This window comes from Clupea harengus, chromosome 19, assembly GCF_900700415.2.
Source record: "Clupea harengus chromosome 19, Ch_v2.0.2, whole genome shotgun sequence".
NCBI classification, from domain to species: Eukaryota; Metazoa; Chordata; class Actinopteri; order Clupeiformes; family Clupeidae; genus Clupea; species Clupea harengus.
The window spans coordinates 25295863-25312455 of NC_045170.1; the positions used below are offsets into that span (position 1 = coordinate 25295863).

General features: G+C 43.7%; 1 protein-coding gene across 1 annotated transcript; it reads left to right on the plus strand.

Annotated features, from left to right (window-relative positions):
• Window positions 1-276: 276 nt before the first annotated feature.
• On the plus strand, window positions 277-10386 carry cibar1 (CBY1 interacting BAR domain containing 1). The gene is made up of 9 exons (XM_012836051.3): window positions 277-526; window positions 1035-1269; window positions 1407-1475; window positions 2611-2712; window positions 3109-3114; window positions 3364-3468; window positions 3657-3770; window positions 6496-6615; window positions 9466-10386. Exons 1-9 carry the CDS (start codon window positions 483-485, stop codon window positions 9568-9570), a joined length of 900 nt encoding a protein of 299 aa, XP_012691505.1. The 5' UTR covers window positions 277-482; the 3' UTR covers window positions 9571-10386.
• The last annotated feature ends 6207 nt before the right edge of the window (window positions 10387-16593 follow it).

The window sequence follows — 16593 nt, forward strand, 5'->3', positions numbered from 1 at the left end:
CATCATCTATCGACATAGTCCATCATTTTTTTACTTCAGCATATTGGTAGCAACATCTTTATTTTTCTTCAGTAAGACTGACTGATAATTACATTTTAACTCACCAAACGGTTTGCCTAGGTTTTCTAGCCTACTGACGTTGTTTTGCTCACACATTCTATTCGCCGATTTGGCGAGAACACGTCCTTTGGGATTTTTTCTTTGGAACCAGGAAGTGTGAATGCTAAAAACTACAAACTTCCGGTCGACTTCCATACCGTCGTCCTTTGCGCGGAAGGGAGGAAGCTGACATCTGTAGTTCCATGGCAACGCCGTAGCGCATTGACAAAGATGTGCTAGCTAGATAGCATAGAAAACAGGCAAAAAAACAGTCACTTGTAGACATTGCGCTAGCATAGCTGCCTTTGTACACAATATTACAATTTGCAAATACGTTGTTTTTTCTCTTACCCCAGATCTTTCATCAGGACGTTGTCTGCTTAATGTACTCCTTCATAATGAGTCGCACTCCAGATGCAAGAGCCAGGTAAGAGCACTGGCTAGCTATAGATAGCATTAGCTAGCACTATCCTCACTGTTGCTAACCTACGATACTGACTGTACAGAGTATGCTACCTTAAGCCGAACTGTGCAACCGGTTGGCTCGCTAATTTGATGAAGTGACAGTACTGTTTGTTTGTAATGATGTGATTGGCAGATTTGGAAAGTCTGGTTTGGAAACCTAGCTAGTTACGGTGGCATGAATTAGTTTGAATCTTCTTCAAAGCGAGATAACGTTAGCCAGCGCACAGTATTATCAGTTTATTTTAGCCAACTATCATAGCATAACCTCCTAGCAGGCTCTTTTGCTGCCCCCTGCCAAGCTCAATTAATTGCTGTTAAACTAGTATACGACAGTATTTGGCCACTTATTTATATTTTATTTTTCCACTTACAATTCCACTACTTGTAAAACACTAGGAACGTAACACTGTACACACGAAGATTAACAAAAAAAACGTTATAAAATGTGTTTTATCATAACATCTGAGCAGAGATACGCAGACGAAGCAAATACAAGACAACATTGCAAACACGGAGAAGCATTTTGGGGAGATGTGCCAGCTTTTCGCAGCCTACGCCCGCAAGACGGCGAGACTACGGGACAAAGCTGATGTTCTGGTCCGAGAAATCAATCTCTACGCCGAAACAGAGACCCCAAACTTGAAGAGTGGTCTGACCCATTTTGCCAACCAACTTTCCCAAATCCAGGATTATCGGCAGGCAGAGGTAACGTTAAAATATGCCTTCTAATGCAAAAGCACAAAAACTTTAATCTTACATTAATAACATGATATTACATTAGCCAAAACCTCAAACTTTCTTGGCTCCCTGCCACTGTCATAAACATGTCAACATTTTCACAGGTAGAAAGACTGGAGGCCAAAGTCATAGAACCTTTGAAAGGATATGGAGCTGTTTTAAAACTTAAAAGGGTAAGATAAAACACATACGAAATTAGATCATCTGCGCCTTTCATGTAGTCTACACATTGATGCAAGAATACCTCCCGGGTTTTGCCAGATCTGAACACAAGAGGGTAGCAGATTCTCACGTTGTGCCTCCAACGTTTCTTACTTCATTACATATCATTTACTTTATTTTGTCAGTATTAGGCAGTGTTGGAAATTACATTTTTCTAAATTCTACCTGCCACTCATATTTTTTCCCAGCCAGCATTTTGTAATCACACTTTTGTGTGTTATTAACTTCTGTGTACTGTTTGTCTTGCTTAAAAAACACACACAAATACAAATACACATTTTTCCCAAATAAAAGTATACATTTCATTCATATTCTCCCTCATACCCCAAACACACACACACCAACACCCAAACAGTGGTGCACTGTAGATTATAAATCAGAACTTTAACAGTCTTAACATCAAACTTTAACCACACACACAGTGCGTTTTCTTCATAGCCAACTTTGTACAATACAGACCATCACCTCGTGGCATTTGGAGGCTTTGTGGTCCTCTATCTCCTTTATTTTGGTGCCAACGATAAAGCTGTTTGTTTTGGTGCTAGACGAACCGTGTTGCCAACAGTGGAAGCAAAACATTGACTGACTAGCCTCTTCCAAAACGAGCCAGTCGGTAAACTCCCCACTGTTGGCCCTTCTCCACTTCTCTTTCGCCTTTTAACTTTTGGTTCGAACTTTACTCTGATTGGTCAGGGTTCAGAGGAGACTTGGCAAACTTTTACCTAATTGGCTGCTTAGGCTATTTAATTACAACACTATCTAGGTAGGCTGCCTGACGGTTGAGTTGACTTTCACAGAACGATTGCATCAATTCTGTTTGCCTGCTCCCAGCGTTTGGCCGGTGGCAGGTGCTTATTTCCAAACCGAGTATTGGGGCAGCATTTTTTGATTTTCTTGCTGTCTCCATCAAAGATACTTATTTGAGACAACCAATGTCATCTGGATGTCTGTTCTTTATTTAACAAAACAGTGACTCAATATCATTTCCATTTCTTTCTGATTGTCCCATAAGGACATGTTTCTTTGACTATTTGGAGAGTTGAGGATGAAAGAGGTCAGGTGTAAAGGGATTCCATGTTTTCACAGGAGGACCTGAAGACGACTCAGAACGCCCGAGACAAAGAGGCCAAACAGATGCGGCAGCTGGAGAGGATGAGACAGCGTAACCCCTCGGACAGACAGATCATTGTATCCTTCCAACGTTTCCAAACTCTCATCCTCCCTCCCACTCTCCAGCTCTCTGTCCCCCTCTCTCTCTCTCTCTCTCTCTCTCTCTTTCCTTCTTTCCGTCTGTCTTTTCTCCTCACACACTCCATTACACAAAAGAAGTGTATGTAACCTCATACCTCACTATGACAGAGAGGCAGTGAGGTCACAGCCAATAAGGCTATAGAAGTAGTATTTTTCCAAGAGGGACCTGGATTAAAAAGCTGTACTGAGTATAAAGGAAAGGATTGTGATAAGGAAGGGCAAGCACAGCATTAGCAAATAAAGTCAGCCCTCCCTCTTAAGGGAGAAGCAGTTGAAGGATATGAATTGACAGCTATTCCAAATGACCCACATTTCCTTGACAGTCTCTTACAGTCCCAGGTGGGTGTGCTTTTGACATTGGTCGTGTATTGATTTGACACACACACACACACACACACACACACACACACACACACACACACACACATATTGTTTGGCCAAAGATGAGCTCTCTGCTGTGTTGTTGTGGCTTTGTTGTTACTCTCCACGGGTGGCCTCTCCTGTTGTGACAGCCTGAGAACCAACTCTACAGCGGCTCAAAAGAGCTGTGTGCACGACTGCTAGTGTGCTGTTGCTCTGTCATGACAGGCAGAGAGTGAGCTTCAGAGAGCCACAATGGACGCCACGCGCACGACTCGCCAGCTGGAGGAGACAATAGATGAGTTTGAGAAGCAGAAGATCCGCGATGTCAAGGTCTCTAAAAGGCACACTGCTACCACCCAGATTTCTATCAGTGATGTATTTCTACATATAATGGAGATTTTGAACGCACCATCAATCTCTTTTTTTTCTTTTCTGTTGATCATTCATTTTTATAAATTGCTTGAATGTTCAGCACCCCTTTTGGAGTGACAAGGCAATCTTTTTATTCGGTCATGCAGAAAGTGTTGGGAGAGTTTGTGACTGTGGAGATGGCTTTCCATGCCAAAGCACTGGAGGTCTACACCATGGCTTACCAGCACGTCCAGAATGTGGATGAGGAAGGAGACCTGGAGGTAAGGGGGCTGCTCTGCACCCAGTCTGGGAGGAGGGGAATGGAGGGAATCACAGTGTGCCCTGTGTTCAGTCATCTTCTGGATCATTCCACACCAACTCATCTAGGGAATGGATCATTGCATTGGGATTTTTTATTATTATTTTAAAACCATGCAAGAACTTCTATTTCATTTATATAGCTATGCAACATAGCTATATAGCAGTCACAATGCCTGCCAATCTATCCAGATATGGTTTAGGCCTGAAAACGGTTTTATTTACGTTCTGTAATGTCTCTTTAAATTTCAAAGATGATTGATTTCACATAGACATGGAAGAGATTCCCTCCAATAAAGTTGGAAGTTGTGAATATATTAACTTGAAATATTGTTTTACAGTTAGAAAACACATTTAGAACTTTTACCTGTTAAGGTCAGTATTGAAGCTGGGCTAAAGAGCCTGATTGGGAGTGGTTTCAAATCTAGTCTATGAAAAGCATTTGAAGTAGAGTTTTTGACTCTGTGGGGCTCATAAGGAAATCTTTTTTCTTGGAAGTTTTGTTATGGAAATGACCTGCAAAGGCGTGCGTGCGTGCGTGCGTGCGTGCTGACCCCTCTACCTAAGGTGTGTCATCACATTCTCTTTGAGCACATGAACTGGAAATAGCGATGCCAGCCCAGATTCTGGCCTTGTTGAAGTTGTAGTTGTTGTCTAGTGAGTGAGTGAGAGGAGGAGCTCCTATCTGCTGAAGATACACACATAGCATAGCAGCCATGGCAGAAAAACCCCATTCACACCTCAGCTCGACGCTCTGTTCCTCATAGCAGACATTCTTGAGCAGTTACTGGCACCTCAACCTTCCCTGTGTGAATAGGTCTTATAGGCATGGTGACCTTAAAAGTCCTGATTTCTTGCAAGAGATTCTCTGATGCCCGTGTTCTGCCCTGGTGCCAGCCACCTGGTCGAGCTTGATCGGCTGGAATGCTCTCGCTGGCACGAGCCCTTCTTCACCAGCCCAAGTCATTGCCCGCCCGGGTGTCTGATTTCATGCTATGCTGCCTTGCTTGTTTTGCCCTGTGAAATGCAGAATCTGGCTAATATAAATTACTATGGCACAAGCATGCACAAGGCACATCTGTTTCCCAATTTACAACCCCCCTTCTCTGTGCTTTAATTTCACACTTCAATAGATCTAACCTGTGTGTGTGTGTGTGTGTGTGTGTGTGTGTGTGTGTGTGTGTGTGTGTGTGTGTGTGTGTGTTCGCACGTGTGTGTATCTGTTCGCACGTGTGTGTGTGTGTGTGTGTGTGTGTGTAGTGTGCATGCCCATGCAGTGAAAGGTTGATTGCTGGAGGGAAATCATTAATATACCTCATCATTAAATTGGCAGTGATTCATTAACTCAGAGTATTCTGTATGGTTTAGGTGTTCAAGGTTCATAGCCAGGGCAAGACAGTCTTTGAGCTCATAAAGAAAGTTATGGTTTTATTTATCCAGGAACTAAAGTTCCCTTTACTGAACAACATGATGCAATTATGTCAGCCTAGGTCATTCTAGGGTCATTCTTGACACGATGGTTCCAAATGCTTAAGGGTCTACGACGTGTAAATGTTATTGAGTTGACATACATGCATCATTTCAATTTCGCCGGTTTATTAAATTGAAAGGAAATTGAAACAGATTTGTGAAAAGATAAGGAAGTAGTCATTTCCACGTGTATAATCATCGGCACGATATAGCGGAATTAGCTATATGTTAGCTATATGTTAGCTATATGTTAGCTATATGTTAGGTACACAACATTAACATTTGTGTTGTTATCATTTGTGACGGATTAATACTGTATTATCAGCATTCATTATAAGTGAAACTGAAACCACAAATCTACGCATATATGAAGTGATTGGGGAAAATGAGAACACAAAACAGCTTGCCATAAAAATAATAGCATGGTTGAAGAGAGTGGTGCCATAAAACTACTGTGGCACAGTAAAAAGGACAGACAAGCAAGCTAAATGGAAAAAGAACAAATGAATATGAAACATCATTATCCATTTTTATCTTTTTGTTAGTCATCAAAGCACCTGATAGCCAGACAAAGTACTAATGAATGGTCTTTAACTCCCATCTTTTGCTCTGTATGATGAATCACATGTGAAATCCCTTCCAGTTTCACTGTAGCTCCTGCTATAAATACCAGAGACGTCATGGCCATTTTTTGCGGCCCAAATTCCCATTGAATGCCCCAGGGAGCACAGATGTGTCTCAGTGTTGTCTCCTAGTTTCACTCCTATCAGCAGGAGCCGCACACAGTCTCTCTCTCATCACTGCTGAAGGGAAGAATGCACCAAGCACCATTTTGCACATTATTACTGGAGATTTTATTTTTTGTTGTTGTTTTGCATAAAGTTGCAGTCCGCCTTTTCTAATCCAGTACACTTTTTGTCACCTTAAGCAAATTCCTCCTCACAGTCCTCTAGCTGTCCATTCATTGTGTTTGTGCACAGGCTCGGTCAATGAGAGACGAAGAGGCCTGGGGTTTAATATGATGCTGTTGCGTTCAAATGTACACAACCTTTCGCCAGAAAATGTCAAATGTGGACCTAAAAAAATCTAAATGCCAGGCTATCATGTCCTACTAATGGGTGGTAGATGGCATTAGAGAATATCTCTGATTCAATGTGTGTAGCTGAAGCTGTTTGCACAGGACGTGTTTAGCTGATGCTGCTGCTGTTGTCCTGGCAGGTGTTCAGGAGCATGCTGCACCCCCCTGACTCCCTCTCCCGCTTAGACATAGTCCAAGCCAACACCAGACGCTCCCTAAACCAGACGGGCTCCAGCCTGGGACACTCAGGGAATCTGCAGGTAAGACAGACAGACAGAAGCAGCACTGACACTGAAGGTTACATTTACATTACATTTACATTTAATCATTTAGCAGACACTTTTGTCTAAAGCGACATACAAGGGAGAGAACAATCAAGCTACCAGCAATAGACACCTAGTTTAACAATAAATGCAATTTTTTTCATAAGAAATACAAAAAAGTGCAGAAATGTAACTACTGTAGGTGCAAGTTAATTACTAGTAGAAGTGCAAGTTAGGAAGGGAGGTTCTCCCTGAAGAGTTAGGTCTTCAAGAGCTTCTTAAAGGTAAAAAAAACCCTGCTCTGGTAGTGCTAGGCAGCTCGTTCCACCAACGTGGAACTACGAATGAGAATAGTCTGGATTGCCGTACTTGCACAGACGGCAGTGCTAAACGACGCTCATTAGACGAGCGCAGCATCCTGGGGGTTCCATTCACCCAAAGGTGGGAAGGTTAAGGCAGAAGGCAAGGGCAGAGGTTCAGTCAACCCTCTGGAGTGGACACTGAAGAAACAAAGTCAAATAAGATGGTTCTGTTGTGCGAGGAGCAAGGACAATGCTTAGGTGGGTTGGTAGTATGGTGACTGACACATGGCAATAAACTAAACCGTAACAAAATACAAACCATTACACACCATTGCACTACATCCAGCCTCATAGCTAGTTACAGGCTCAAAGTTCAGCCTAATAAAACTCAGAAGGACTTATCAGCCAACATCAGTTGTACCATTTGGCAGCTGCTGGTCCTGAAGAACAAACACAAACAGTTGCCCATGCTTTGTTGCACCAGATAGTTGCTAGAGATATTATTATCCCATCTGTTTCTATAGCTCAAAAATGTCTACATGTTGTATGGGACACTGCTGTTTGTCATCCACGTGAGTCGTGTAGATCTGCGTAACCCATCCCCCAGGGCCATAGGTGGAGCGCTAATCGGGCATACCAGGGGTTTTCCCAGAGGGCCTACTCACCTTGGGGCGGATGCCATTTAATTCATCACTGTAAAAGCCCGATTACGCAAGAATTGGTATTTTTTTTTGCTACTGAGTGCTGCCTAAAGTTGCAGTGTAGCTCACTTTTACACCACGTTAATACAAATTGCGTTTCAAGACCTCCTAACGATTTGTCCTGACAATTTGTTGACAAGCTGAAGGATATGGAATCGGCAAAAACAACGGCAGAAGCCAAAGAAGCATGTGGACAGAGAGTAATATCCCAAGATTTGACACAAATATGACACTGCGTAGTTGTATTTATTGTGACGCCAACATAACCTGTGACATAAGTTGTAACTAGTTGATGTCGTAAAATAAGGAGCACAGGATTTCTAGCTTGACTACTTTAGTCTTTCTACTTGACTTTAGTCTTCTCTCTGCCTGCGTGCTCATGGAAGTCTCTCTGTGACACCATGAACTGTGTGACTGTGAGGAATCATGCTTTACAGGTTCAGTGCTCAGTGACAGTAAGAGATCAGGGTGATTATGCTGACATGAGTCACATGTACTTCCTTGTGATCATTCAAATCTTTGGACTGAGGAGCAGAGGGTGGAGGGGTATGATCATGCATCATTATTGAGAATTCGTCATTCATCTCTACAGAGTTGGCACTGTTGGACCAGATGAACATGTTCTCTCTTTTAGAACCTTTTGGACCTTGACTTTAGGTTACATGAACCTAGGGGTGGGAATTGACGATACAATACTATTACATTATTTGGGCCACGCTACGATATAATTGCGATTCTTTACATTTTATGATACAGCACGTATTGGGATGTGATTCTGTGATGCACTGTGATTTATTTCTCCCATGTATTATCATATACTGGGTTTCTCTGATGTCATCTTGGCGCGGTACATTTGTTCTCGACCCTCACTTCCTCTCCAGTTTCCACTGTGATGCAAGAGAAAGGCCAGACTTGTGGACTTTAGAAGCAATGCTGTCGATATAATATTGTGCCAATAATATTGCGATACTACTAATTTTTTTTTTTTGGTTTGTTTTATTCCACCTCTAAACCTTTTAATGTAGACCAAAGCTTTATATTGCCAAATACAAGAAATGGACAGCCAGCCAGCCATGACCTATCATGTCAATCATGTCTCTTCTTAACACTTCTGCACTTCTGCTATGGTGTATTGTGGGTATCCTAGGCTTTAATGAACATCCCAGCGATAGGTAAAGTGCGTCTGAATGCTGCTAATAAAAAGCAATGAGTTAATCATTGCCAATCTTTCCTGCAACCATTCCATTGTTTCATCTGAGGCTGGTTAAGTAGCGGCCATTATTTTACCACCACATGGTCAAACAACACGTTACATTACGCCAAACAGGAACAAGCTTATTTCACAACATTTGGTCCAATAGCCATTTTCATATTTAAATTTCACCCTTAATATTCTCTCTTAGCTGTTATTGAGATTGTGTCTCCAGTGTCCCCATCCAGCCTTCTGCTGCCTTCTATCACGTATGTTTCATGGGGGGTGTTATCATGTTATCACCGGCTGTGTCTGTGCCCTAGATGGCTCCAAGGCCAGGTCTGTGAAATAATCAAACAAACAAAACGTCATTCTCAGCCTCTATCCTGTAGAGATGCAATCTGTTAAGGACATGTTTTGGCGTCAGTAGGTCATGTTTGTGACAATATCTGATATTTGCATTTAAAAAAAGACATTTGTAGCACTAAATGATCATATAATAATGAATACGAATTGACCATAATTCTTACAGAAAGATTTTGTTGGGAATGTTAAGAACTTCCAGAACTTACTCCAGCGTACACAGCTTAGACATGCACCCTAATCTCTCAACTGAAGTAACCCTGTCATTTTATGACCACTATACCCTCAGCCTCCACCGGCCCTAAGCGGACAGAGACAAGATGAAGACGACGACGATGATGACGACGACGAAGATGATGAAGATCTGGAAGAGGTAACAGATGAGGAAGACTAGCCCCACAGCCACAGGCTTTGCTTTTGTACCATTTATAGTGTTTGTATGTTTTATCAGTAGGGAGTGAACATTGCCAAAGCGCTACACAGTGTTTTCTTTCCATTCTAAATTCAACTAATAAATATGATGATATTCTAAAAGACTAGATGGTATTCTATCAGTGCAAGTAGAGATTGTCTGCGTAGGGCTTGTAAATGCCTTGAATTATGACTCCAGAGAGACCATTTGTATTCGACTAAAGCATTAAATGCTAGGTCTTTAATGGAATTCTTTTAATATATATATATATATATATATATATATATATTTTGTATCATTATCATGTTTACAGTTAACACTAAATGCCAAACAATGAGTTGTCTGTCAGGTTTCAGACAATATGGTGTGTTGGTCTCACTTACAGATTGTGAAATTGAATCTTAACCGTGTAAATAAACTTTTGTATGGGAATTTCTCTCATTGATGTTATTGTGCTCACTCCTCGATGCAAACTTGAGTATTACAGTACTTCTTAACGATGCAACCAGTCTGACCATGGCCAGTGTTCCTGTCAGTTTGACCAATCCAATGCAATCCATGACTGCCATGACTTTGAGGCCCATTTCCATCACCATATGTTCTCTGAAATGTCTGTGTACAGGCAAATCTATGTCAAGTTTCCCACATCCTATTTAACTACAATCAATGACAAGTTATGAGGTTTGATACAAAATGAACATTTATTTAACTACCGCTGGCACACCAGTAAGATGTTTACAGTATGTGAAACTGTTCGAGTGACGTGACTGATCTGCATTAAAGTGTTGTTTAATCCAATATAGATTTCTCTCAGTCCATCTCAACTCAACCACATATACTCCAATAGATTTTCCAAAATGTTCTGCCTTCATTTTTTTTTTCTCCAAAACATCTCCAGGCCTGGGAATTGCTATTTTCAAATGACTTGTCTTTTCCAGGTTTTTCATGACCCTATAAACCCCGTCTCTAGATGTGTGTGTGTGTGTGTGCGTGGCATCTTGCGCTGGTGCGTGTATCTGAGTTCCACATCATCATAATTGTGTCTCATGACTTCCCTGCCAATCATGCATGAGTCAGACCCATCCATCTCACTCCAGCAGCGCCATGGCGACTGGCCCCACCTCCTGGGGCTCCTCGGAGGCTGATAGGCCAAGCTGTGAAACGCACCAGCAGCATGATGCCACAGTGCCGCATTCAAGCGAACAAACACTGCAGGGCCGCTCCACAGGCTGAGGCAAGGACATGTCGTTAAGAGCAGTGAAACTGACTGGGCTGTGGGCATGTAGGCATGAGGACGCACATGCACACACACACACACACACACACACACACACACACACACACACTTAAATTACATGGTTTTGTGGTTTGTTTGAGAGTCAAACAAACCCCTAATTGCTCTGCAGGCGTGAGTCATCTGCGTTTTGTGTGTGTGTGTGTGTGTGTGTGTGTGTTTGTCTAAGTGAGTCAGAGATTGTATTCGAAGCTCTTACCATGGGCTCTTTGGTTGTTTCCACATAAATATAGAGAGAGCCGTGACTAGAGGGGACGGGTGACTGAGGAGAGATTGTTGGGTGGAGATGGTTTGGCCTCTTCCTCATTTGATGAATGCGATTTCCTGTTGTCACTAATCCTCCAATGAGGCATTAACCATTCAATGGGAGGAAGTTGTCCCCTGCCACAGAATGACCCATATCTAATGTGGTTGAGTGGCTTTGTCAGGCTCATCCGACCACATCCTCTGCAGACTCACAGTAATTGCTCCTGCTGCTGATATATACTTGCAGTCGCCAATGCGTGCTATTCAGAATATGCTGACGCCGATGAAATGCCAAAAGCATTAAAATAATAGAAATAAACCTTAATCATCTTTGCTCTTTGCTATCATGCAACACGTACAGAAACCTCTCTAACCCTAGGTGGAGATCTTCAGCAGGGTGATTCGTGCACCACTAGGGGGCGCCACCATATGAGAGCTCGTGGTGAGTGGAAGGCTGTGGTTCTGGCAACCTCCCTCCGCACCCTTTGAACCTCAGCTGGCTTCGGTTCTATCCATCTGGAGTTTATAAGAGCCCTCGGGTTGCTCTTGCACCCACTGCAGGATTAAACAGGATAAGGACGGCTACTGAGAGCGTACACTTAGATGAATGAGTGACTACACTCACTTGGCACGCGACAGATTTGCTTTGGTGAATAGAATATTGGGAAAGTTGAATAGTTCGTAAGCCGTAGCTTTATGTAGGTACATGTCAGCAAGTACACAAACTAATGTAGTCACCTCTCTTCAGGGTTGGAGCACTAACTCTTATCAGGTGTGGACGACAGGACAAGAGATGAGGATTCCCCCGAGCTCCTCTGACTCACCCCCCCAGGTCCACGCCATTGATAGCCCTCCATGGAAACCTGTGTGTATCCCAGACTTGACCATTTTCACCACCAGATTTTGATGTGGCTTTTAAGAAGAGAGGCAGCAGAACTAGAGGATGAGTCACACGGAGTCATTAGCCTCGCCAGTCGTGGAGGGAGCTGCAGGGTCTGTGTGTGTGTGTGTGTCTGAGGGTGTGTGTGTGTGTGTGTGTGTGTGTGTGTGTGTGTGTGTGTGTGTGTGTGTGTGTGCACTCTTTCATGACTCGCTTTGCTGGCAGCCTTTTCTTTTTCTCTCTTGTTGACGTTCTAGGAACACTCAACCCCTGGTGCATTTTTGGGATTTCTCTTGCAACAGGGCTGCAGGTGGGGGTGCCGGGTCACTGACCTGCTTCTATCATCTCTCCACGCAGTCATGTGGACGCAGTGACCAATTTCCTACATACACATATTTATGTGCCGACCTAAGAAAATACAAGCCATCACACATTTTTTGAAATAAGGCATATTGACGTGTGCTTAAAATGAACTATATTGTGAAAGGACAACCCCTGTTTCAGCATCTGTCAACTTCCATTCAATCCAGTTTTGGTTGAAGAGAACTGTGCTTTCTATGCAAGCAGTTAGCAAACCTAATGTGTCATCCGTGAGCAGACCAAAAGTAGCAGGACCTGATATCCAGGTTAGTGTCCCTGCCGTGGCCGCCAAACTGCCATCCGCCTGTAGCAGTTTCTGCTAATGGTTTAAAAAGCCCGTCTCTTGAGTGGAGCCTGTGCCACAGAGAGCGTTGCGCAAGCACGACTTTATCTTCATCTGGCTGATCGGAGCTGTCAGAGCAGCAGACCTTCAGGCTTCTCAGCTCACTGCCAGCAGAGAGGACAGGCCCCCAGCCTGGCACCAAACACTGGCTGTGACGCAGGCCAAGATGTGTGTTTGTGCATAGTGATTTGTGTGTTCTTGTGAAGGGAAGATTGTGCGTGTGAATGAGTAAATATGCACCTATGAGTATGTGTAGGCCCTCATGATGTTTCTGCTAGGTCAATACACAGGTGACACAGTGTTTATAAGGCCCACGCTACACCTAAGCACTGCTGAATGTACGGTTAAGATATGCATGTCCTTAACCTTAAAGTTCTTTCTGCTTTTATTAAGTCCCGATTCTGGGACGTTTGTGTTAAAACATGTTCTTGACATTTTACTATGCTTTTCCCAGACCTCAGGTAGTGTTATGATTCATTAGGTATTTAACTCTCAGATAATATTACCTCTGCTCACGCAAGTCAAATCACAGAGTAAATTCAAGGAGAGAAATCAAGCCGTCTCTGCCAACATGAACCGACAAGCTGTCGTCTCCAGAACATGGCTCTGTGATAGGCCGGAGGGGTAGTCTTCTAGCTGTCTTCTCCAGAACATGGCTCTGTGATAGGCCGGAGGAGGAGTCTTCTAGCGGTCGTCTCCAGAACATGGCTCTGTGATAGGCTGGAGTGGGAGTCTTCTAGCTGTCGTCTCCAGAACATGGCTCTGTGATAGGCCGGAGTGGGAGTCTTCCAGCTGTCGTCTCCAGAACATGGCTCTGTGATAGGCCGGAGTGGGAGTCTTCTAGCGGTCGTCTCCAGAACATGGCTCTGTTATAGGCTGGAGTGGGAGTCTTCTAGGGGTCTGCAGTGGGCCCAAGGGTGGTTGTGGGTGTCCCAGGGGAAAACATGTCGATATGAGAGGCGAAATTGGAGCTTGAAACGGAAATGTGAAACCCAGGGAGCATGGGGCAGGTCGACGGCTGGAGTACACACACAACGCTTCTCTGACAGAGTCTGAAGTAGAGAGGTGTAAAGAGGCCGCTCAATATGGGACATTTTGTATGCACATTTTTGGCATGTGGTTTTTAAAAGTGTGTGTGTGTATTCTGTGTGTTTCTATTTTGTTGGTGGGTGTGTGTGGGTGGGCTGGGCGTGAGCTGGGCTCGTCTCAGTGCCCTCTCATGAGCCTGTGCATACTAGGCCAGAGAGAGAGGCATTCTCAGCTGGTCAAAGGGGAGGGTGGTCTTGATGAAGCACCACGGGCAGAGGGACGCCAACAGGGAGCGGGCCAACTCCAAATGGGGGTCCCATGAAGAATCACAAGACCACAACACTCATATGGTCTCCAGTGCTGCCGCTGCAGAGAACGCCATCTTGCAGAGAGCAAGTAATATGACAGACAACTAGGTCTAGGAAGATGTCACTAATTGGGGAAAATCCCTTTGAATTTCAAAACCAAAGTAGAAACGTTTGGCCTTCCCCTCTTTTGCAATTCCTTTATTTTTGTGTCTGCTTTGTTCAGACTGGGGGGCACTTAGTGTATTTTAAAGGCATACAAGGAACTGGGGATTTCCAAGTTGTAAATCATCTCACCACAGCTTTCAGTTTGGAAGGAAGGTGTAATTTCTTGAGGTGTGGGATTAAAGAGGAAGAATTCTCCTTCCTGTTGGCACGGTGTGGCTTCCTCAGCAAGACTCAGGCCATCCCCCCACGCCTTCATCAGATCTGAGAGAGGATACAGACTCCCAGAGAGAGAGAGAGAGAGAGAGAGAGAGAGAGAGAGAGAGAGAGAGAGATCCTCCGTGTGGACTGGGCTGGGCTGTGCTAAGCTGGCATGCAGGCATGTGTGAAGTGTTTCCCAGCACCCCCACACCAAGTGCAGTCCATTAAGGGGAATAAACAGAGCAAGCTTTAATCACCACGGTGGCATAGTAGCAGTTGTTCTGTGACAGCAATGGATTGTGGGAAGGAAAGATACAGGCACTCGCAGGGGCTTTGTTTTGGAAAATGTGGCAAGTGTTACCATGGAGCCCGTGTTTGATCTCATTGTAATTAGCCAAGCCCATTGATTGCACAACACTTTCCCCATTGGCTGGCCCAGTCACCTCTTCAAACAAGAGCACGCGGCTGTTTGTGTTTATGGTATCAGCCGTGCCCGGTCTGGGATGACTCTGTGGTCAGGCTGGGACTGGGCCATTTAAAGCCTTTTTGTTTTTCTTCTGTCCATTCTGAGCCACTTGATAAGATCTTGCATCTCACTTCTTTTGGTTGTGCAAACGGTGCTCGTATAGAGGAGGGCCCTATAAAATCTGTTTTTATTTTTTGCCAGATTCTGTTTTCCGTTTTTGATTTTTTTTCTAGATTCGGTTTTATCAATTTGATTAAAATGGTACTCAAGACATAGGGTACTGTCACTCACGCGGGCAAAAATGTTGCCTATAACGCTATCTAATGTTTTTTTCAAATTCTGCACAAGTCCCTGTTAACCTGATTTTCGTTTCCGTGTTTAACCTGATTTACGAGACTCTGTCCACGTTTTCCCACATCATGGAAATCGTAGGACCCTAACAGTAATGGATGCTTCCCACATACACACCGTACTCATTTGGAGGTCATTCATTCGAGGTAGTTACCAAAGTCCGTGGTGAGTTGTGGGTAGAGACCACAGATGGTGGATTGAAGGTCACACACTTCTCACATGAGGCCACTGGTGTGTGGTGGGGAGGCGGTACAGGCCCCAGTAAATCCCCCCATGTTATGTTAGCCATCACAGGCATGAACCGAGAGAGAGGAGATTACCACCCAATATATACATACCTCAGACAGCCCACGGAAAAGCTGGGATTGTATGTCCTTGCATTACTAAACATTACGTATCATATACGTAACGTATACTGTGCAAAATAACATGTTATGCAAAGGAAGGGATTAGCATAATGTAATCACGCAGAATTGTCCAATAGATGTACAGGGTACTTATATTACTCCATAGTGTCATTTCATAATCATTTCAAACTATTGACATATGGAGCTGATTGTAGACATTATGTGCATTTCTGTGGCAGGGGTCTTGTGTAAGTGTAGCTGGTGGGGAAATAGGATGTGTGTGTGTGTGTGTGTGTGTGTGTTGGAGGGCGGTTTTGTAAATCGGCCCAGCTTGCCTTTGTACCAGTGTTTACTGTGGTCTGTTGTGAGGGCCGTTTGAACAGGGTGGGTTGAACAGTTGTGCAACTGGCCCATTTGCCCAAAGCAAATATGAGCCTTCTGAGAAGGGGGGTTGTCCATGTATAGTGTTGCTGTGTTTTTTCCACTAGTGTCGTTGGGTTTTAATCTCCTTCGCTTGCACAATATGCAATTCATATGAAACTCAACATATTGTGCAACATTTTGCCTTGTTTAAAGGTCACTGCAGACCAGGGTATCTTAACCTCAACAAAGACCATTTTCAGAAATCACCTGTTTTCCACTCTGACACATGGGGCCAAATTGACGATTGGTGTTTAGCCTGCATTTTTCTGGTCAACATCTAAGCCTCAAACACTCAAACATAGCTACATAGTGTGCACATGAGTGCAATTTATGAACAATGATCATCACCCATTTAGTTGTCCGTGTCCAACTTGACTAATCGCACGATGATCAAGTGTTCAACTGAGTCAGCTGCTGCAGGCACTCTCACTCGATTGGGTGAGTCAGACCTGTATGTGACCACCTCGCCATGTTGAACATTTCACTTTAGGAATTTTTTTATTAAAAGGTTCAGACAGCAGCAAAATGATTCTTAGGAAATCCTTTTTACGAATCTCTTTGTGCGGATTGCTCCTATCAGTGAATATTCAGAATT

What these genes read in the sequence shown, in the direction of transcription:
- cibar1 (XM_012836051.3), top strand. Translation starts at nt 483, where the DNA reads ATGTACTCCTTCATAATGAGTCGCACTCCAGATGCAAGAGCCAG. An exon ending in AGGATTATCGGCAGGCAGAG is followed by an intron (nt 1,270 to 1,406) that starts GTAACGTTAAAA and finishes ACATTTTCACAG; the next exon opens with GTAGAAAGACTGGAGGCCAA. An exon ending in AGAAGATCCGCGATGTCAAG is followed by an intron (nt 3,469 to 3,656) that starts GTCTCTAAAAGG and finishes TCGGTCATGCAG; the next exon opens with AAAGTGTTGGGAGAGTTTGT.